Source organism: Morone saxatilis, unplaced genomic scaffold, assembly GCF_004916995.1.
Source record: "Morone saxatilis isolate NCDOM2014 unplaced genomic scaffold, NCSU_SB_2.0 Contig23, whole genome shotgun sequence".
Taxonomy (NCBI): Eukaryota; Metazoa; Chordata; class Actinopteri; family Moronidae; genus Morone; species Morone saxatilis.
The window spans coordinates 8,401,579-8,424,991 of NW_023339796.1; the positions used below are offsets into that span (position 1 = coordinate 8,401,579).

General features: G+C 39.0%; 2 protein-coding genes across 5 annotated transcripts; one reads left to right on the top strand and one right to left on the bottom strand.

Moving 5' to 3' along the window:
- Positions 1 to 1,252: 1,252 nt before the first annotated feature.
- LOC118334236 (chemokine XC receptor 1-like) lies at positions 1,253 to 3,924 on the bottom strand. The gene has a single exon (XM_035670077.1). The coding sequence runs from the start codon at positions 3,911 to 3,913 to the stop codon at positions 2,837 to 2,839; it is 1,077 nt and encodes a 358-aa protein (XP_035525970.1). The 5' UTR covers positions 3,914 to 3,924; the 3' UTR covers positions 1,253 to 2,836.
- A 1,575-nt stretch (positions 3,925 to 5,499) lies between these two features.
- LOC118334430 (FYVE and coiled-coil domain-containing protein 1-like) lies at positions 5,500 to 23,413 on the top strand. Of its 4 annotated transcripts, XR_004797017.1 has the most exons (19): positions 5,500 to 5,575; positions 6,297 to 6,388; positions 6,737 to 6,843; positions 7,144 to 7,269; positions 9,134 to 9,240; positions 10,239 to 10,382; positions 11,840 to 11,936; positions 12,041 to 14,476; positions 14,965 to 15,057; positions 15,422 to 15,540; positions 15,818 to 15,985; positions 16,194 to 16,334; positions 17,467 to 17,675; positions 17,806 to 17,947; positions 18,299 to 18,403; positions 19,142 to 19,352; positions 20,679 to 20,788; positions 20,939 to 21,076; positions 22,256 to 23,413. XR_004797017.1 is itself a non-coding variant. In XM_035670335.1 (18 exons), the coding sequence occupies exons 2-18, from the start codon at positions 6,328 to 6,330 to the stop codon at positions 21,012 to 21,014; spliced, it is 4,452 nt and encodes a 1,483-aa protein (XP_035526228.1). In that variant the 5' UTR covers positions 5,500 to 5,575; positions 6,297 to 6,327; the 3' UTR covers positions 21,015 to 23,413. The 4 variants fall into 4 exon arrangements, 3 of the variants coding, with proteins under 3 accessions (XP_035526228.1, XP_035526229.1, XP_035526230.1); XM_035670335.1 differs by having other exon boundaries at positions 20,939 to 23,413; XM_035670336.1 differs by having other exon boundaries at positions 5,560 to 5,699; positions 20,939 to 23,413.

Genomic DNA, 23,413 nt, shown 5'->3' on the forward strand with positions numbered 1-23,413 from the left:
GTTTGAGGCTTGCAGAACTGTCTTGAGGATGGCAGAATAGCAGAAAACAATGATGGAAAATGGGAGGAAGAAGAGCAGCGACGATTGGAGGTAATATCCCACGTTGACATCAGAGCTATTAGAGGGATCCTCACAGTAGAAAACATTGAGCTCATGGTTGGTTACCTTTACTTTGATAGCATCGCTAATGGATGCAGCCATGCTGATGACCCAGGCAGCTGCACAGGCGCCCATTGCACACCTCTGCCTCTTTCTAGGGTTACTTGGCCAGTTGTGCAGCACCACTGTTATGAAACGATCCACAGTCATGGCAGTCAGCAGAATGACGCTACTGTAAGTACCAACAAAGTATGTTGCAGTCAAAAATTTGCAGGCAAAGTCACCAAAGATCCAGTGGTGCAGGTGATAGACGGCATAGAATGGAAGTGTGACAGTGAAGACCAAATCAGAGCAGGCAAGGTTCAGGACAAACAGATCTGTAACCTTTTTCTTCTTGTAGGTGACAAGAACACAAAAGAGGAGAATGTTGACTGTGACACTGATGATGAAGATCAAAATGAAGAAGACACCACTGAGAGTTTCGAAGTCAAAAGTCCCACAATCATGTTTTCCAAAACCACTGTCGAACTCATTTTGGTTGTTCATTGTGGAGTCGTAGGTTTTCTGGAAAATATGAGCACAAAATTCTATTTTGCAAAATGTACTTAAAACTGAGCACATGTCTCCAACCTTGTGATTTCAAAAAATATATATATTTTCTTATATATTAAATATGGAGCACAATAAGCCTCTTTAGTCCTTTGACATAAAATAGCAGAGTAAACAAAGGTGTTACCAATGATACTAATTAAGTTCCATTTAGTGTAACAGAGAATGAAATAGAACCTTCTCCAGTGTCATTGGCAACACCTGTGGTTGCTATGCCATTTCAAAATGGCCACCGTAAAAAATGTCCATTTAGTACTAACAGCTCGCTAAAATATGGGGAGCAATAACAGTAAGTATAAAGCAGCTTACCCAGAACAACGGCTGTCACGTCTTATGCTGATTTGCACTGTGAAGGAAAAGTTGTGATATACAAGAGCAAATTCATGGTTCCTCTTTTTGTTTCACATTGAGGTGCCGCATCAGCATTCCAGCTTAAGAAACTTAAGTAATGTTTGAGGTTAGGCTTTTACGTGGGTACAACAATGATGGTAATTCACTATTTAAAAAAAAAGACACTCCAGAACTTAAATTGAGGGATTTTTATTTTACTGTAAAGCATGTACATAATGATGATGATGATTATGATGATATTATCGTGTGGAAATAGACACTATGAACAAATAAATTCAAACAAAAGTAACACTCTCTTGAAAATATAGAATGACTCCCGTGAAATGGAGGTAAAATATAAAAGATCTAAATGATTTATATGACAAAGTAAAATGCAGTTAATCAAAGTGAATCACTTACAGTTATATCATCTCTGTTACAATGTGTAATCAGTTTATCATCATGCATTCAAAATCACATAACACAGAGACACTTATTGTTGTTTAATAACAGCACAGTTTGATTGGAAACTACAAGATGGAATTATGGATGAAACATTATACATTACATATCATTGTTGTCAAATAAAAGCCTCACACACCCAGTGGTCAGGTACCACCTTTCTAATACTTGTGAGATTTGGTTACTGACACTGAACTTATTGTTAAACCCTGACAAAGTGACATATTTTATGGATATATAATATTGTATTTGATGAATAATATATACACAGCTAATAAATTGTACAATCAACCTAAATAGTCAACACAACAACTGCAGGAAGTTTGTGTCCTTTTAATGTAACTCTCTGTCTGTATAAGGTTTTTTATTTTTTTATTTTTAACAATCATACATTAATAAGCCTAAACCTGTTGTCTTTGACCCCTTAAAATCAAGAAGTCATTGCGACCCTTGTTAAGCTTAAGCGAACCATAGGGGGGATAGGACCCCCAGGTTGGCTACCAGTACATCAGGAGATGAGTTGACATAAAGGGATGCACATGGTCAGCCACAATACTCAGGTTAGTTGCTAACCTGAATTGTTAGTTAAAACATGATTAATTGATATTAAGGGGCCTAATGTGTGCCAAGAAATCATTACACAACCACCGACAGCCTACACCTTTGACACGAGGCAGGATGGATCCACGGATTCAGGTTCTATGTTCTAAATATATGGTCAGATAAAGTAAAGTTTTACAGTCTTCTGCTGTCCAGTTTTGAGTCTGTGCCTACTGTAGCTTCAGTTCCCTGTTCTAATTTCAGTCACTGTTGCTGTTGTAAGTGAAAATGCCAGGAAATCAGCCATTTCTGAGAAACTCAAACCACCCAATCTGGCAATCTTACTACTGACCATGTCTGCATGTCCATGCATCAAGTTCTTACCACATGATTGGCTGATTTGATAAAATGCATAATCAAGCGGCCACTGAGTGTATGTCAGCTATGATTGTAGCTTGACAATTATGCACGCCCAAGCAAATAATATACACAACCATGCTAGCAGTTCTGTGGGAGAGTACATAGACACAGCAGAGCTTTGAGTTAAATGCTAATGCTAACATGCTGATGTTTAGCAGGTGTCCCATGTAGTCAATTAAGCAAATTTAAAAGGAATTTGAATGTGTCATCCGCCCTGATGGTCTGGGGCTTGTGGGTAATGCCTAACATTATCTAGACATATGGAATGAAGCACACGGCATACTAATACAAGCCTGGATTGTTAGTTATTTGGAAACAAATATGTCAGTAGGATTTTGAATTAAGTTTCCTTTCTCCTGGAACCTGGAAACTGGAACTACATTGAAAGCTCTTCACCACTAGTTAGCGATGTGATTGTGAGTCGGTTTTGTCTACTACGGATGCTGTTGTTGTTGTGACCCCAGCTCTTCAGCATTTTCTTCAAGTGGTTTTTGAATTTAATCCCCACAAACACATAAAACACAGGGTTAAGGCAGCAGTGTGAAAAGGCAAAAAGACGGCTAATGTAAAAGGCGTAATCCAGTTGTTTTAACATTTCACAACTTCCAGCTGCAGCCTTTGAGTCAGCATAGTGCTGACGCCAGTAATATAATGACCGTAGAAATATTACTATATTGTAAGGTCCCCAGCCCATGAAGAAAACAATCATGAGAGTGAAAATGAGTTTTAAAGTTTTGTTCTTCCTTCTTCGGGCAGTGGGACGGAGCAACCTGCACATAATCTGAGAATAGCAAAAAATGAACACTACTGAACTCAATATGAAGAGAATATTTTGCTGGTAGATTCCCCATAAGCTCCAGTAAGAATCCTTAGACACACAGTAATTGTTGGTGACATGGGTGAAGGCGAAGGCTGGGCTGGCGGCCAATGCACTCACTGCCCAAATTATCAGAGAGGCTAGGACGCTGTAAAAGCCTTTGGTGGACACAATGTTAGACAGAGGATTCATGACAGCCACGTAACGGTGAGCAGTCATCAGGATGAGGAGGATACCACTGCTGTAGAAGCCAGTGTAGAAGACAAAGCTGACTATTTTGCATGCATCTTCCCCTAAAGTCCATCCATACACGTGGTAGTAGGCCCAGAAGGGCAGGCCGGCAGTGAAGAAGAGGTCTGATATAGCCAGGTTCAGGATGAAAGCGTTGGTGAGGGATCTGAGATTCTCATACATGGCCAGAATTACAATGACCAGGATGTTGCCGAACAGACTGAGGATCACCACAATGGAGAAGAACACTGAAGTGAAGATCGCTCCAACTTGCACAATGCTTGTTCTGTAGCACATTTCAGCATCACTCTCATAGTTTTCGTCGTAGTCATAGTAATCGGTCATGTTTTTGTTGAAGTCAGTGGTCATGCTTGTAGAAGGTGTGGAGTATTCAGTTGTAGCCATTTTCCTCCTGCAGGAAGAAGGGTAAATCAAACACGTCAGATTACACAGACTACAGACACAGTAGTTGAATTTTGAGCTTGATGTGCAAGAAGAACTAAAAGCCGCTGATGGATGTGAAACAATCTGTTAATACACTCAGTATCATAATGTGCACTTTATTTTAATATAATTATCTTAATATACATTTTAATTGTTATTTGTATTATTATTGTCATTGTTCAAAGCCTTATGGGACCCCTTGCCTTGTGGGGTGAAAAACAGCTGTTTAATAAATACATGTTATGAACAATTCAACAGCAACACTCTCTTTCCATAAGCAATGTTTCAGTTACTCTGGATAATCCACAGACGTCACTGTGAGCTCTTTAGGAGCTGTTTTTTTTTTATGGTAGAAAATATTCTCTGTGAATGTTATTAAACAAAATTCCAGTTAATTCAAGAAATAAAAGTTAACTATCTCTAAAGCAAGCTAAATAAAACTAAAACTATTGTTATAATGATGACTAGAGGAATATGGGAAGGTTATTATTTCTTAAAAGGTGAACTGCACCTTTAAATGTTTTCTTTGCCTCTGTTAAAGCTAGACTATTACTACAAGGAGATACTACATCTTTCTTCCATCTTTTTACACTGACACTGACTGCAACTGTTTAGTCATCATATCCACATTACAAATATTTCAGTAAAACAACAATAAAAAAAAACATTGTAAACTTTAACTTAATATTGCTGAGCCCTACCTCGTGAGAGATCCTGTCTGTAACAAATAATTGAGTAAAGTGTAAAAAACATACTGTACCTGCACAAAGGCGGTGCACACACGAGAGCCTTTCCTGCAAATATCACAGGAACTGGGAATGGCTCCTTAAGTATCGACCACAAAGGTGTCATGAGGTAAAATCATATCATCATTTTCAGATCACCCACACACACGACTTCTGTTCTGTTCAACAACTGATGTGACAAGACATGTTCCCTTTAATTGTTAATACTTGTTTCTGCTGTCCATTATGCTTTACGCTTAATCTCAAACATACTCTATGTTGTGTGACTGTTACCCCTGAAACAGTACAGGTAAACTATTTTAATTTCTCAGTCTTTGCTTTACAGCTTTGTCCCCAAACAAGAATACCAACAAGAAGAGAAAGTCGTTATAAACAATATCATAATCCAACAGGGTTGTGATTTACAATTATTTTCATTAATGATTAATCTGTAAATTATTTATTTGAATAACTGATTAATAGTTTGGTCTATTAATTGTCATTTAATCCAACAAACAAAAGATATGCAATGTATAATACTATTTTAAAAAGCTAGAAACAATCTTAATCTTCAAATATATTATACTAACTAAATTATCCAAATAGTAGTCAGTAATTGATATTCTGCCAAAGTGTTAATTGATTAATAATCATTCACAAACACGTAATTGCAGTGTTATAGTAAAAAAAACAACAACACATATTAAGTTTATAAAGCAGGACACACGTCTCAGCTTTCTGTTTATTTACCAATTGTCTCTCAACCAAACTTCCAGCAGTAGCAGGCGGCTATTTGTCCGTTCGCCCTGTCAATCATCCACAGTGCCCGCCCCTAATGTTAGCAAGTTTCTGCTGTATCATCTACAAACTGGACACTCTGGACAATTTTACACATCAAGTACGTCTTTTTCCTGACAATTTATTCCATTTTGAAGTGTTTTTCTCTATTTACAACCAAGCTGCGGTGGTCTGTAACATAAATCTGCGTGAAATACGAGCTGGAAATGAAGAGCTGAGAACAGGTGCATGTCCGATAGCTCTCGACAGCTTTGACAAATCGATGTTTATGTCACTGTTTGTCGCATTTTTAAAGGTGTTTCAAAGTGATTTCAGTCAACTTTGCTTGTTCGTAATGGCGACGGCAGATGACAGCAGATGAATGGTGTGTCAGTGGGGATCTGATAAGGACACTGTCGCTACAAACAGTGATAAGCTTCCACCTGTCGTCGTGATGTGCCGTTCACGCTGCACCTCCTCTGTTTACTGAGCTTCTGTGGTTTCTCCAGCATGTCCCCTAAACAAATTCACAGACCCATGTGGAATATTTAAATGTGTCTAATTTGGTTAAGACTTCAGAAGTCAGCCCTGTCTTTATGAAAGAGATTTTTTATTTATTTATTTTTTACAGCAGGGAAGTATTATTTTTATGTTTAGTTGTTACTAAACATAAAAATAGCTTTGTCATGTTTTCACAGTCACCTGTTGTAATTTGTGCTATTTATTTCAAGTATATTCTTGACAATTCAGGGATATTAAGGAACAGTGTTTATGTCATGGGGACTATTCTGAAGTAATAACTAGAATAATAATAATCTCTGTTATTTTAATCCCACATGCAGAATTTCCTGACTGCACTGCCCGTACCCCACAATGGCCTCCTCCTCATCAGTTGGAGATAATCAACTGCAGAGGATAATCAGAGATTTGCATGGTAATTAAGCTGTTCACACTTACAATCAACACCATCTCCTATAGTCTCTTACAGTATATTACTCTGTGTGGCATGCGACAGGTTTTTTAATGGGTACTTTTTAAAATAGGTATATCTATGTGTGCCTGTGTGTGTGTGTACACAAATAATGGACCAAAAGGAGAAATCCAGGGAAAAACTAATAGAATCTGCATACAGATTAGTCACAGATTTTCATCAGTAAATGTGTTGTGATTTATAGAAATGTCGGAGCAAAAGCCTATGTTTTGCCTTCTATGTGTAAACGATAACATCATTTGATAGAAATATATATATCTCTGATTATAATGCTGTAACTGCCTTGTTTAGATGCTGTGTTAGAGTTGAGTAAAGAACACAGGGAGTGTGGTGAACCCATAACTGATGACAGCGCCAACCTGCACAAGTTCTTCTATAAACTGGAATACCTGCTACAGGTATGGTATACAAAACAAAACTTCTGTAAAAGTTTCATTTTGAGTTGTGTTGTGTAGCAGAACTACAGTAAAAGTTTTCCTCCCTGTGCCATTAATTATCTTGTGACCAATTAAATGCATCTCTTAACCCCTTAGGAGGGGTCTCGACCCCCAGATTGAAAGAAAGACTGAATTGAAAGAGGGAGGAAACTGATAGGAATTATATTGATTACAATTTGAACCATGTTCTCAACTACACACTGCAGTGTTGGACAGTTTCTGAGGAGGTAATGCAATAATCAAGTGTTGTGTGTTTCTTAGTTCGACCAGAAAGAGAAGACAACCTTTCTTGGTCAGAGAAAAGACTACTGGGATTACTTCTGCGACTGCCTGATTAAGATCAAGGGAGCTAACGATGGCATCCGTTTTGTTAAGTCCATCCCTGAGGTAATCCTCCTCTGCAACACACACACAATCACCCTCGCTGACTCGGCCCTGCCATGGCGTGCAACGCACACAAATACGCAATGACTGTAACCATGTAACTAATCCTTTGCTCGGTCGGGTACAGTAAGACTCAGTGCTGCTAATTTACTTGCTGCCTTACAACTGTACCTGCTGTACTATACTGTTTCTGCCTCACCTTCTATCCTGGGAATTCACAGTGGTGAGCTTCATACTGGAATAACTGTAGACACATTAGTCCTAGTTTATGCTGTATTTAATTAGTAGGTTGTTTCACGTTCTGTGTGCCTGTTACTGAATTTGTTTATTCTTAAAAATGTCATATACATGCCATGTTGTTCTTTCTAATAGGGCCACAACTAACAATTATTTTCAATATTAATAAATATGCTGAATTTCTTTACTCAGTTTATCATTTAGTTTATACAATGTAAGAAAATGGTTGAAGAAAATGCCTATTACAATGTACTAAAGCTCAAAGATGACATATTCAAATTGCTAGTTTTGTTTGGTCAACAGTCCAAAAAGTATTTAATTTACAGTCATATATGACAGAGAAAAGCAACAAATCCTCACATTTGAGCAGCTAGAACCACGCAAAGTTTGTTTTTGTCTCTTAAAAAAAGTTTTTCTTTTTTATTAATTATCTGAGTGTTTAATTGCACGTTTTCAGTGATGCTTTCAAAAATAATAATTGGAAATATAAATGTGTGAAGGCTTAACATTTCATTGCTGATTTATATTCTGTGCTAAAATTACACGAGAATACGCATCCAGCATGCTACTTTGGAAGTGGATCAATAATTGGTGCATTGTGGAGCAGTGCAGGGCTACAAAACAAATGATTGTTTTTATTATCAATTCATCTGCCAGTTATTTTTGCAATTAATTGATTAATATGCTTGTTCTCACCGCCCTAGGTGATCTTATATCTTCAGATCTCTTGTTGTCTTCCATTTTTTAGGAAAACCCTATTATAAATAAGCTGTATTCTAGCATGAGGGGGCTAATTACTGAATAAGTCCTGCTTTATAAGCATAGCAAGACCACATGTCTCATTTTATGCTAACTGGCGCTCATTTATTAGCAAAACATATCTGTACGTTACGTAGTGTAGTCAATACCAGCTGACTGATAATTACTTGATGGAAACCTTTGGTACTCTAACTTAAAATATTACTTTTACTCTTCTTTTACTTTTCTTGTTTCTTGTTGGTCAGTCACTGACGTAAGTCTCCAGCTGGTGTTTATGGTAGATCTGTGTGTCTTACTTAAATCCATCCATCTGCTTATGTATTGAAGAGTCTGGGCTTACAGACACACTGTAGATTTAGTGTCGATGATGATGACCTTAAACTTGGACAAAATGTTCTGTGCTTGGACACATTTTAACAAAACACAATTTTACATTGGGGTCAACTAGAGCTAAACAATCAACAGGAAAAAAATAAATCATTTTGATTGAGTTTGAGGGATTTTTTTAATAAACCCCATACATTCCCTGGTTGTAGCTTCTCCAATGTGAGGGTTTTCTGCTGTTCTCTCTATAATTGTGAGCCAAATATCTTTAGATTTGAGATTTTGTTACATTTGAAGACGTCATCTTGGACCCATTTGAAAATGTGATGGACAGTTTTTGCTGTCTTCTTACATTTTACAGACTAAATGGCAAAATGGCCCACTAGTAAGAAATGAATGGGCAGACTAATTGATAATGAAAAGAAATGTTAGTTGCAACGTTGTTAAAAATGACTAGCATTTTAAAGTCCTGCAACTGTAACATTCACATTATCACAGCGAGGTAATGTCTGTATATGAGACTGTGCATGTTTTTGTGTGTCTTCAGTTGAAGACATCACTGGGGAAAGGAAGGGCCTTCATCCGCTACTCGCTCGTTCACCAGCGTCTTGCTGACACGCTGCAGCAGTGTCTTATAAACCAGAAGGTCACAAGGTCAGAAGACATACATATTCTTATATACTCTGCATTCTGTTCAACATTTTTTCCCTCCAAGTTGCCCAGACATGTTTTGAATCACTGAGATGCAGTTTGACAGCATCCTTTATAGGAAGTGTGACTCTCCCTTCCTGAAATAACATTCCTTTTTTTACAGAAATTGCAACTGCCACATAGACCAGTCACAGACAACCACGTCTCACTTCCTCATCCATTCATCTCCAAATTCCCAAAAGTTTGGTTTTATGATGCATAATAGAATATGCATCATATGTTGACCAATCATTCACAGTTTGCAGACATCCTAACCACCTAATTGAAAGGTGTTGGAATGGATTTTTTTTTAGGAAAAACACATGCTTTTTAGATTAGAATCTGGATACTACACTGTATGGTAAATGTGATGCTACCGCCCGCAGCCAGTTAGCTTAGCTTAGTATAAAGGCAAGCACAAATGGCTAGCCTGGCTCTGTCCAAAAGTAACAAAAAATGCCTACAAGCACCTCTGCAGCATTAATCATTTTCAATCAAATTGGTTTGATTTCATTTTAGTCTTAGTTGACACAATTGTATATTAGTTTTGTTCGTTTATTTGTATGAAATGGTGCACAGCAATCCACAGTGACCTTAACAACATTGGTTTAAATGTGTTGTGCTAGTTCAGTGTATGTTAGCTCAACAGCTTATTTTCACCTGTAGTCCCGACACAACTGAATTGATTTTGAATCATAGAGTGTAAGACGTGTGATTGTTACCTGATTTTTTTCCCCCACACCCCTAGTATCTGTATTTTCATGCTTTTATTCTTTCATGCTTGCTTGCATCTGTTTTTGTTCTTTGTTTTATTACTATGCTGTGTGTCCCTGCATGGGATCAATAAAGCTTATCTTAACATAAACAGCACACTATTTACTTAAGACACATTGCGTAACCAACAATATACACTTTGTTTTGTATCAATTTATGTTTTTATTGTTTATATTTTTCTCCTGCAGTGACTGGTATTATGTCCGGAGTCCCTTCCTCAAGTCTCACCTCACTGCTGACATAATCAACCATCTTTATGAGCTCAACCAAATCCAATTTGACGTGGCAGCCAGAGGTTACGACCTCGATGCCGATTGGCCAAGCTTTGCGAGGTAACCAATGTCTTCAGTTATCTGTTTACACTTTTACAATCATTTCCTTTCCTTCCTTTTGTTGCAAAAAATGAACTTGAATTTCAATCTAAGGCTGGAAATAGTTTATAAATTGATCGGAGACAGACGTTTAGCCAGTTTAGTTTAGCTAATGAAAAATTGTGGTGAAGCAGTTTTGGGTATTTCACAACTTAAGTAACACTTAATTATCTGATCACTCTGCACATTCACAGGTCTTTTTTTGTTTGAGTGTGTGTAAGTGTGTGTGCTAGAGCATGCTGATGATTGTCAACACCTTGGCCAAAAATTTGCACTTCCTTTTCTTGAATTTTCAGTGACTCTACGGGCAGTGAACACAGTTTAATTTGTGTTGTTGTTGTTGTTGTGAATCACATTATTTTGATTATTATTTAAATCTTATAATATAATGCAGTGCAGCAACACCTACAACAACATAAGCTATGGCCTAAAAGATTACCTGAAAAAAGGTTGAGTTAACACCTGTCACACAGATTATAAAATAACGATGTAATTTACAAATGCATTGTTTCTTTTGAGGGCTATTGTATAGGATTACAGTAGACGGTATAGATGTGGTATGTATGATATGCTCTACACCTGCTGTTTTTTTCTTTCTGTTCTTGTAATTCAGGGCAAATATTTGTTCAACTTTTCATTTCCCATGAGTACCCTAAAATTATTTGATGTGACCCAAACAAAACCCCTCACACTTTGTTGTTTAGCATGAATCATGCCTGGGTGGCTAAATAGTTTTATCATTGTACGAAGAAATGTTAGATATATGTCAATATATGTAACTTCCAGGAATACGTTTACTCTAAAAACATCTTTCTGACTTTCAAGTGAACTCTAATTCTATGTAAAATAGGAAGTTTTAAAGGTCCTAATTTCCTAGAAAACAACTGTAGACATGCAGTTTAAAATTTCAGAGAAGGGACTGTGTAATCTGTTACTAATCATAGGAGAACTGGACACAATGCTTAACTGGTAAACTTTTAATACATTTTAGTGAATTGATAGCATAAACATTTTTTGACAAAGAAATAGAGTAATCTAAATGTAAAGTTTGACTTTCTGTGCAGTTGTACATTACAGGCAACCATATTCAACAAATATGGATATAAAGTAATATAGGTTTCTAACAAATAAATGAATCTTTCTATCAGTTCTTCACTCATCAAGTGGTTCAGTTTTTTTCAAGAAAATTCATCTGAAAATCAACAACCAAATATAAACTTAACCCACAATTGCATTCTCTAAGTATTGAATCATTTCCTGGCTCATGTGATTATGTAGTTGGTGTTACCATAGAACCACCCAAATACTCACTTCTGTAAACTTAAGTTACTCTCTTGCGTTAAGATTGTTGGCATGTTTGTCTTACTGTCAGGTTTTGATCATTGACCTTAATTATTTGGTATCTCATTATGTCAAAGGCGGACATTAGGCACTGCCTCATCAGCTTTCCTATGGAAGCCTCCCAGTCGCTGCTCCAGCATCAATAGTCTCGTTAGCAGCTACGCACACTCACAGGTACACACACACTTGTACACATAGTGCACACATATTTGTGTAAATGTGACTGTTTGAAGTGTAAAGCACCTGACCAGAGTTCTCTTGTTCCATTCACTGAACAGGCGCAGGAGGTTCACCCAATCCCAGACTTGAGTCACAGTCTCCTTGGTGAACTGGTAGAACTGGGGGAACCTTCTCATTGCAGCATCTCAGAGAACCTCCGCATTGAGCTGGACCAGTCTGAGCTCAGACAACAAGAGCTTCTAGTACAGGTTCAGGAGTTAGGCAAAGAGGCTGCTGAGCTGAAAGGTGTGGTTAAAGACCTTCAAGGCCAGCTATTAGCAGCCCAGAAGTTCTCTGGCCACCCAGTGTCTACAACAACCCAAAGAATCCAAGAAACAGATAATCAGGAGAGGGCAAATCACCTTCAAACTTGTAGAGAAGTAATAAACAGTGAACTTCAAGAAAGACTCACAGCTGCTGAGAACAAAAATATGGAGCTTCTCTCTAAGTTGGACAAGGCTCTTAAAGAAAAGGGACAACAAACAGCTAGCTACTGCGACTCAGCCTGGAAAATCCAGGAACTCCTGGATAAACTCAAGACAGCAGAGGAGGAGAGGTTGGAGGCAAAGAGAGAGGCTGAGGACAGGTCCAGGCACTCTGAGCGTCTGTCCCAGGAGCTAAAACTTAGGGAAGAAGAGTTGAGCAACAGTGAGGGGAAGTTGGCTGAAGTAAAAGCCGGAGCCCATGATGAACATGAGGAGGCGCTCAAACGGTTGGAGGAACTCCAAAGTGCAGTCGGTCGAATTCAGGGAGCGCTGACTTTGAAAGAGAAGGAGACGGGGAACCTGAGAGCCCAGCTTCAGGATCTACAAGCATCACTGGAGTGCAGGGAACGGCAAGCAGAGGAGTTGAGGAGAAGACTGCTGGAGGAGAGGGAGGAGGAAGAGCAGAGATGTAGCATGAGCAGTAGCGAGAATGAGGAACTCGAGAGCCAGCTCTTGGATGTAAGAAAAACTCTAAAAAACAGAGAGAAAGAGCTAGCTGTTAGTTCAGAGAGAATCAAGCATTTAGAGGAGCAACTGGAGAAGCTAAATGTTGAGAAAGAAAGTCTGAGCTCTAGATTTGCTGATAATGAAGATGTTTCCTGTGATCAAACCGAGAACCTTGAAGACTACAAAACCCAATGCAGCAATCTCATGGAATTAAATGCAAAGCTACTCCAAACAGTTCAGAAGAGCGAGGGGAGCATTACAGAGCTAACTGAGAGCAGGGAAGCCTTGTTAGACCAATTAGCTTCTTTGAGAGCCTCTGAGAAGCACTTAAAGGGCAGAGTTGAGGCTGCAAAGATGTCTGTGGAAGATCGGGAGAAGAAGCTTCTGGATGAAAACGTGTATTTGGAGGAGACTGTCCAGAAGGTGCTTGTTCAGAAGGAAGCCTCTGATGCTCAGTTAAAGAGGCTAGAGCATGAGAACGAGGAGCTTCTTGAGGTTCATTCCTCGTTGAAGAAACAGTTAGCCACAACTCAACAGGAAGTGGACTCACTCACTGCCAAATCTGCAAAGTTGGACAAGAACCTCACAGTGTCCCAAAGAAGCCAAGCAGATTTACTTGAAAAACTGCAGGAAACTGAGACTAAACTGAGAGAGCAGACTGTAAAATGTGGTCTTCTGCAAGCTAGAGCGGAAGAGCTGGAGAGCCAGACTGGGGAGCTGCACGATGAAAAAGGAGCTGCAGAGAGCAATGAAAAAATGCAGAAGCTTCACGATGAGCATCAGACATCCTCAATGGAAACCAAAGAGGCCCCGTTCAGGCTAGTTATAGCTGAGGCTCAGTTGGAACTCAACCTAAGGGAGGTGCACCGGCTCCGGGAAGAGGTGGTGGAGCTCAGGGCTCAGCTTCTAGCAGGAACTGAGGAGAGGATGAAAGTTCAGGCACTGCAGGAGGTGACAGAGTCCTCAAGAGAGGACCTCCGTGTCTTAGCCGAACAACTGAAAGCACAGGTGGAGGAGCTAAACCGCCGGCATGTGGATGAGATTCTCCGGTCCCGGGAGCGAGAGGAGGCTCTTGTCCGGGAGCGTGATGGTGAGGCTCAGGCTCGAGCAGGTCTGGCTGCAGATGTGACAGCTTCCAGAGAGGAGCTCAATAAACTAAAGCTGCGTTATGAAACCTTGTGTCTGGAGAACAGTGAATCCAGGGAGGCTCTCCATAGAGCCAACACAGAAACAGCTGAACTTGGTGTGCATGTGTGTATGCTAACTGCTGAGAACGAAGAGGCTCGTCTGCGCTGGGAGGGCTTGTCAACAAGGTTGCAAGAGCTGGAGGAGGAGGCCACTCAGGAGGCAGAGAGGCTGAATACCTCCATGGAGCAGCTACGTCGGGAGAACCAGCGACTCCTTGATCAGCTCCATAACAAGGAGGGTTTGCAGGAGCTGCAGCAAGTGCTCAGCAAGGCCCAGCAGGAGACTGAAGCTGTGCAGCAGTCGAACCAGGAGGAGATTCAGGCCCTCCGCTTCCAGCTCAGCAGCCAAGCCATGAGCCACAGCAGCCAGCTCCAGGTTAGTTAACAGTTCAGCTAAAGAAAAATAGTACGCTTCAAAGCGTTTACATGCATTTAAGTAACCTGGTGACATTTTCTCTAAGTTGATTTCTTACACTTCATGTAAATGAGAAACCAGATTTTTCATACTCAGGCTTTTCATAGTCAGGTTCTAACTGGCTTTTTTAAGTACACACGTGCATCGCAAATACTTCAGATAGGGAAAGTAACAGCTCTAAGAAAGGATAAGTCATTACATGTAGTGATGCATTCTCTTATTAAATTTGAAAGTCTGACTAAAATTGAAAGTCACAAAGTAGCCTCTAAACGTCTAAATGAACAGTTTTACAGCTGACTACAGCTTTTGACTGTACAATTCAGACACGTTTGTGCTGCGAGGGGAAGTAGTAGAGGGAAATCTCCTTACTGACTGCATGTCAGTATACTGCTTGATTCTTATGAGTTAGCAATGTCAGCAAATCATTTGTCGTATGTATTCTCATCCAGACTGTGAATCAGGGGTTACAGGAAGTGAAATTACAGCTGAGGACTGAGCAGGAGAAAGTGGTCACCCAGGAGAACAAACTCAAACAGCTCGAGGTGAGAGGATACCCTGATTCCAGACCTGCCTGAAAGTTTGGTACTCCATCAGCTGATTTTAATGGCTCCTGTCTAATCACTAAAGCAGTCGAAAGGTGTTTTAAATCCTAGTTGAAAAGTTGATATTGTGATACTACACTGAAAGTGGTTCTAACCAAGGAAATGAAACTGTTAAACATGGCCTCTGACAAAATACATATATATGCAGCTCTATGTATATTTGTGTGTCTAGGATTGATAAGTGAAAACACAAATTCCAGTTACATTGTGTAAATCAGCAGTTGAAGTAATCATAACATTATGGTCACAGGCATAATTCACAAAGAGCCAGAAATAATGTCTTTCTTTGCTGTACTGATTGCAGGCTGAGAATCAGAGATATTGCCAACAGATTGAGGAGAAAAACATCCAGATGGCCGAGTCTGAAAATCTCATCCAGCAGAAAGAAGACGAGATAATCCATCTGAAAGGGAATTTATCAAGGTGAGATACTGTATTCATAATCACACATTCTGGACTAAATTAGAGCTCTGTGAAAAAATGTTTTTAATCTTGTGTTTTTAGATCAGAATGTTTATTTTGTATTTAGTATGCCTTCTCTAAGAATTAGGCAAACTTCTTCTTACTGTTTTTTAAGATTCCAGCCTAAAAATAACAACAACACAGACTCCTGCAGATCAAAGTCCCCTGAGAATGTTTCTGGATGTATCAAATATGACCCTGTGTGTTTATGTGTGCATGTATGTATGTATGTATACAGATCTGAGGATGGTCTAGCAAAGGCTAAGCACGCCTGTCAGGAGATGAGTGAAAATCTACGGAGAATCACACAGGACAAACTGAGCTTTGATTTCAAGACAGCTGCTGAACTTGATGATCTTTACCGCACCAAAATCAATTTGGAGGAAAGGCTTGTTGAGCTCATCAGGTATAAACATACTTCATGTTACCTCGTATTTTCCCTGTATATACTGTGTTTGTTTTTTCTTTTTGTTAGTGAAATTTAATTAATTTAAATATGCACAAAGCATGGTTGTAATATGATGCCTAGATTTATTATCTATGGGTTTTGTGCAATCTGCAGTATATTGTGTGATTTTTATTGCATATGCAAACATGCTTGATGCTCTCTGCAGGGAGAAAGATGCACTGTGGCAGAAGACTGATGCGCTGGAGTTTGAGCAGAAACTGCGGGATGAGGAGACAGAGAGAGATGTCAACTACTGTCTGGGCTGTCACAGTCAGTTCAGCTGGTGGCTCCGCAAGCACGACTGCAGGTCAGATGATCCTCTGCATTAGAAACAAATACACCTATCACCATGCTAACCAATATGTCAATGCTACTGCTTTTAAACTAGTAGTGCAATGATTCTTTTTGCAATTGCTTTAGCACATTTCCTGAAACAGTGTTGTAGTTCTCAAAACATTAAAAGACAGTTTATCAGTTTATACACAATATCCAACTTCTTCTGCAAAACTCATATGCCAGAAGTAAATAAATCCACCCCTCAGTTCATCACTGCCACAAAAATGACATTTCCCTTTTTTGATTTTTAAGGTATGGACAGTCAAATGTTAAAGGAACTGAGTCGCTGACGCCCAATGACATTTTATTTCTGTATTTCACTTCACATTTGGTTCAGTACACTTCCTACAGCCCAACTCACAAATGTCAAGTTGCTGCTCCATATTCAGGAGCTGTGCCGCCTTTGGAAAACTCTCCCTCTAGGTAGTGTCTTTGAGTAGAGACATGAATTACACCTGTAAACAATTTTGGGGAAGAACATTTTACTAATTGAATTTTCAAGATTCATCTGTTATTTCAGGTGGTTGAAATATGTTGCATGTGAAGATGAACGTGTCTGAGAGTTGAACAGTTCATTAGACAGGCAGTGTAATTGCTGTCTGTGTCACTGGATCATGTGACAATATTTGTAATTTTGCATTCTGTGTGAAAACAACAACAAATGCATATAATGTGAGAAAATGAGCTGTAAATTTGAGAATTTAACAGTGGTTTGAGAACCATAATTTTCATTCCACTGTTCTCAGCTGTAACAGTGAACATCAGGAGAGCAACACGTTCAACAGAAACAAGATCCAACATTAGAACACATCAGTTTTAACCACCTGTTGCCGTGAGGGTTTATTTAAAAATCGTACTTTTGACTTTCATTATTAGGCCTTTCTGTGCGTGATACTGATTCTCCCTCAGCACTGCAAAATATCAATATCAAACTTAAAAAAGGTGTACATGTGTCTTATTTTTATCTCTTTAAAAGTTTTTGTAGGAATTTATTTCAAACATTCTCAATAAAAAAGCTTCAATTAATTCTCACTACACATAATAATGTAATATAATCTATGTTTTAAAATAATAAGCAAGTTTCTTAATATGTCTATTTCCAGACTGTGTGGGCGTCCCTTCTGCTACTACTGCTGCAGTAACACAGTAAGCACCCAGCAGGGCGGCAACAGAGAGCGCTGCTGCAGGGACTGTTACAACCAGCACAGTGCGGTAGTTGAGCGCTATCCACAGGAGGAAGTGAGTAACAGCACACCAGGGACACCTTTCAGTCGTTTGCTGCAGGCTGGAAGAGCTGTGACTAGTGTTTCAGGTAACAGCACACACTCACTCAGTAAAGTATTTGTACATTTGCTTTAGATGAGGGTGTCTTTTCAACAGCACACAGACTGCAGTAAGTATAAAATGCAATAATAAAGGTGTAAGTGGTGTTTATTTTCTAGGAGCAAATGAAGGTGACAAGCTGGATGATGGTGTTTTTGACATCATCACAGAGGAGGAAGTGAGCGGGGTCTACGACAGTGACTCCCTCTCCTTTGCCACTGCCTGCTCTCCTGGATATGGACAGCAGGGGGCAGCACAGCTGTAAGTATCTCACATGCATTCGCTTACAGGGGAGTTGAGACTATGGCACAGAGTGAGTCAGTGATGGAGATTATATACCATGGCATAAGAGATTAAAACAGTCCATTACAACATGCCACCTTCAAAATAAGGCCGTACTATGTGTATACTTTCTTGTTTTAATGGTTTGTGTATGTTTTCATTGAATGTGTACTGTGTGAGCCATCAAAGAGACATTTCCATTGCCTTAAGATGGACAATAATTACTGTATTCTGTACAACTTTTAATCACGGTAGATGAAAATAATTCTTCACAAATTGATATATTTGTATAATAATGTATAAATGTAAAATATCCGTCCTTCTTTCTAGAAACAGCAGTGCCAGTGCAGGAGAGCTCACATCAGAAGATACAGAGGACCTCAGTGCTGCATTACAGGATGCAGAGATCTGCCTGCTGAAGTCAGGAGAACTTACGTGAGTTTCACATGCAGTGAAAGTTACACTGGAAACCCTGAGTACAGCATAGTTGTGTATGTTGATGCGGTCACAAGGTTAGACCAAAACTTTCAGAGGAAGTTTCTTGTGTTCTTCTGGGTAAAACTTTGGTCAAAATCCCGCAAAGGAAGTGAAATATGAAACTAATCCATAAGAGGTGTGGACAGCGTTCCTAAATGTTACTTAGTACGTCTTGTGGGACTTCTGTTTTGCTTCTGTTGTAATTTGGAGTTTGTTTAGTCAGTATGGGAAAAGCCTCTTTTGTCAGCAAGAACCTGCGTCTGTGGAGTGCCATTGAGCATTGAGTTCTAAATCCTAGCCCCAAAACTAAAATGTATTTTGAATTTTTAATAGGGAACGCTAACTCCTTTTTATGGCTCTAGAGGGAGCTGAGTGAAGTCTGATAATTTGAGTCAGCAACAAAAATGTATTATCTGGGTGTTAGCCAGTCCAACATTAAAATGAGACTCCCCACTTCTCATCTACCGAGATGTTAGATGGGAACTGGGGAGTTCGGAATTTTATAATTCTCAAAGCTACTTCTTGGCTTCAGGTTGGGCTTGGATAAAATAACACATTTTGCATTTTTTGCTTTATTGACCAAACAATTAGTCAATAAAATAATCAGCATATTATTCAGTTATTAAAATAATTGTTGCTTGCAGCCCTACAATATTGGGAACTTTCTTATATACTGTTTTATTCACTGTGCTGTAGGCTCTCTGTCCGCTTCACGGTGGATGACATCTCAGGGTTTGGGGACAGCTCCCGAGAGCTCTTCATCAAGTCCAGCTGTTACAGCACCATCCCCATCACTATGAGCAATCCTGGTCCGACTGTCACCTGGACGTTCACCTCTGAACCGAAGAGCATTTCCTTCAGTGTGGTCTACAGGGAGAGTACAGAGACTCCGCTGGAGCAGGCCAAGGTGATTCAATTCAATTTTATTTGTATAGCCCCATTCATAACAAAAGTTATCTCAGGACACAAGGTGAGACTTCAGTATATTTATAAAGAGAACATGCTTTGGTAAAACAATAAATCTTTATTGAATCTGCCACTTTCTAACACTACAGGTGTCTGCAAAGAAAAACAAAATTAGTGATGTACACAAATAGGTGCTAAGAAGTTGTTAACAAAACGAACCTGGACCTTATTTTCACATGTTTTGTGTGAAAGTGACTAAGGGGGGCAACAAAGTTTTCAATTTGGTCCTATATTTAGTGAGAGAGCTGCAGCATGCAGCAGTGAAACAGGCTACAATGTTTGCCACTGACCAGCTCAGATTGTTATTATAAGTGTCTGACAACATGACCGTATAGAGAAATGAAACATATTCTGCTCCTTTTGCTTCATCTGCTGTGTGTCTAACCAAGTCTTGCTCAAGGAGAAGTCTCATTCTGATTTCTCAGGAGAGGTGAGGTGACTTGTTACAGGAAGACAACAGTGGAAACATGAGCGTAGTAAGAGTACAGAAAGTGTAGCTTAGTTTTATGTAAAAAGAGTTTCAATGTGATGGCTGAATATTTAGCTAATTTGGACAATGTGGATAAAGCCTTTGAATTCAATGGCCGCCCTTATTTATTTGAAATGGAGTATATGGATCAGACTACCAATTGAAGAGCAGATGAGGAGAGAGAGAGGGGCAACATGCAGAGAAGGGTGAACCAGCTGTTGCGAGGCAGTGAAGCTCAGGAGACTGGTGGTGTGTGTTGCTGTGGGTGCTGTGATGCATGGTGTTGAAACTTGACGTTGTGACATGTTTGATAACTTAAGGCTGACAAGTGGTCTGCGTCAGCTTACCGCTGGTATCACACCGTATTCTCTGAGCCATCAGATTCTTTAGCAGTGCAGCAACAAGTTCCCCTTTAGGTAACAGGCAATGTGCATGCAGAAAAATCAGCAAGTTATCTAGTTGATATTTGCTGAATGTTAAAGTGGAATTAATATTATTTCCACGGTGTTGTTTTTACATTGTTTAATGCCGTTTTCCCTCACAGCAAAAAGAAAAATTAGTCAGTATAGTTTGTCATCCCAATAAGAAGCCTTCATTCCCCACCACAAATGAGCTAAAAAGATTCAATAAGCTGCTTCTGGACGGGATTCAGATTAGATCAAATGCTACCGATCTCTATTCCTATATCCTCTTGTCATTCTCTCACCCTTTCAGACCTGTACCTAATGTATGCAGACACATGTTTCTCTGCTGCAGTTATGAATGTCAAACAAGATGACTGTCCTTTGCTCTTTACAGGTCTTGATTCCTTTGACTCGCTGTAACTCCCACAAAGAGACAATCCAGGGGGAGCTTAAAGTCAGAAACCCCGGAGAATACACACTCATCTTTGACAACTCTTTCTCCAGGTCAGTCACTCTTTGACTCATGTCAGGGGTTTTGTGTGTTTGCTAAAAATTCTGTTAACTCTTGAGCACAAACCGCTTTTTTGCATAGGCCTTAGGAAGGAGCAACCGCAAACGTAACGCAAGCATTCCTCTGTCTTTCCTGTTAATTAGGTTCATCTCAAAGAAAGTGCTGTATCATCTGAGTCTAGACAAGCCTGTGGTCTACGATGGAACTGACCTCCTCTGAACGTGACAAGAAGGAGGAGAAGCAGGTGCGAAACTGACCTCCGAAATAAGCTCATCAACATGGTACGGAGTCTACTGACGTTTAGCAACCTCAATGAAAGGTTATGGCATTTCAGTAACGTGTCTCTCGGCTAGCTGCTTGATCATGAGGCGTTAACGCATCGGGTGAATTCTGATTATGAGAAAGCTGAAACAGAGGCTGGAAACAATGAAGTAAAACAATGTTACAATGTCGAATGTGAGCATGCACTACCTTTTATAAAAGCTTGATGTTGTAGTTTAAATATAGCATAACGTCACTCCTACTGTAGGTGACTGGAGGATTTATGCATATTTGAATGTGAAGATTGTGCACATGCAGGGGTCTCAACGCCTGCAGATTTAGGTCCTGTACTCTTTTATTGCATCTTTGGAGACATAAAGCCACGTTTTTGCTTTAGCCTGAGGTGCAATTGTCTGATAAATCAAGGTCTGTTCTCATTATTTGCCTCATTGCATAAAGTAAGACTCCTGTCTTATAAAATCAGATTAATGTACTCGTGCACAACCGTAGATTCAAAGAAGGAGTGGAAGATGTGGTCTAAATCCTTTTATCACGGTATCCCAGAAAATGTATGAAGAAACTGTTTATGCATTAAAGAACCAGTCAGATGTCTCTTTTTGACCTATGTAGGAAATTCATCTCTAACAAATCAAGGTACTTTATCACATTGACGCAAAAAAACAAAACATTAAACTACAATATTGCCATCAATCATGTCCTGCTTATTGATATGCAGCAATACCCACAATGGCCTAACACACCCAGAAATATTCAAGAAAGAGCTACCACCGTATAAATGGTAAAATCTCTGACAAAAATATCATCACATAGTATCTATCGTTACATAATCCCGTTCTACTGAAATAAATGAGACGTGACTGGAAACAAGGTGTAAACTGATAGGTAGGTAAATTGTATTATTTTAGTTGCCTAAGCTACTTTGAGTTTGAAAAATGTACTCTAACCTTAACTGAATTTGTTTTACTAGCTTAAACGTACCATTAGTGAACCATCTGTAACTAACTCTTTGAACTGGTGTGTTGATATGATGCTGTCGTAGAATTATAAACTTACTCAATACTATTTGTGTCCAAAGCAAAGTTCAAGTTCATGCTCATTTCAGATCCAGTACAGTATCTTAAAGATTGTTGCCTTTTCAGCTGTCAGGAATGATGAGAAATGGATTTGTTGTGTTGCAGTCATGACGAAGCATTACAGGAAGAAGCAGGACTTCTGCTGAAGCTGCAATAAAGCCGCATCATTCGGTTTAAATTGTCTTCAGGAAACAGACTTTAACTGAATGCAGTTTCTGATTGAAAGAGGTCAAGATTTCCATGCATGCAAACACTAAGAATGTGCATGTTTCCCCAACTTAACCCCTTATAGGTTAAAATAGGGAGCGCATATCAAAATGTAAGTTTCAGTGCTTTAAATACTGAGTTTTTACTTCAAACCTAACTTGAATCATCACTCATGTTTTGACAAGCTGATGATTTTGTATTAAATTTAGTGAAGCTGCAATTTGTCTTAAGATACATGAAGCCTTTAGATGGAGAAAGGTTTGTTTTTGGAAAAACAAACATAATCATAGGTTTTATTTACAGAGGGCTTTTCTAGACGAGAGAGAGATGTTTGTTCTCCCGTACAGTTGTGTACTGTTGTGCTGTGTGATGTTACTTCTGCAGTGTGTCAAACAGAAACCTCAACATACAGCCTTCACATAATACAAGTCCAAAAATCACTTTTATACTTCGAGTTGTCTTATATGGACGTTATTATTTGAAGGCTTTAATGTTGAAATGTACCTTTATTTCACAATCACCAGTCATTTGACTATACTGACGTAAATATACTGAAACACTGCTTTGCTTTTTGCAAATTCCAAAATGTCTTCCACTATTTTAAAACCATTTTGTAACTTATATTTTGAACATGACATGAGAAAGAATATTAAGAAAAAATACAACTGACACTTTTTTTTACATATCTGAATCAGAAGAGTGATATATTGCCAAATATATTAAGGAAACATATTTGTCTATTTTATTGTTTCTATTTATAGACATTGCAACATGACTGCTGTATAATGCACTTTTGAAAGGGCTTTTTGTCAGTCTGTATCCTATGAGCCTTTGTGCCAGTAAATGAATGTTTTGGGTTTTTCTTCACTTGTACCTAGTGAGTGTGTGATTGTAGATGTTTACTGCTGGATTTGTCAGAGGGAAGCTTTCACTCTCTGACTTAACCTGTAAATGATTATTGACGACAAATGTTTTATTGAAATATGATTTACATACTAAAGATTTATAATAGAATAAGATTGTTGAGAAATAAATGAGGATTGTGTGATACCTTTA

What these genes read in the sequence shown, in the direction of transcription:
- LOC118334236 (XM_035670077.1), bottom strand. Translation starts at nt 3,913, where the DNA reads ATGGCTACAACTGAATACTCCACACCTTCTACAAGCATGACCACTGAC.
- LOC118334430 (XM_035670335.1), top strand. Translation starts at nt 6,328, where the DNA reads ATGGCCTCCTCCTCATCAGTTGGAGATAATCAACTGCAGAGGATAATC. An exon ending in GCCACAGCAGCCAGCTCCAG is followed by an intron (nt 14,477 to 14,964) that starts GTTAGTTAACAG and finishes ATTCTCATCCAG; the next exon opens with ACTGTGAATCAGGGGTTACA. An exon ending in CTGAAGTCAGGAGAACTTAC is followed by an intron (nt 18,404 to 19,141) that starts GTGAGTTTCACA and finishes ACTGTGCTGTAG; the next exon opens with GCTCTCTGTCCGCTTCACGG.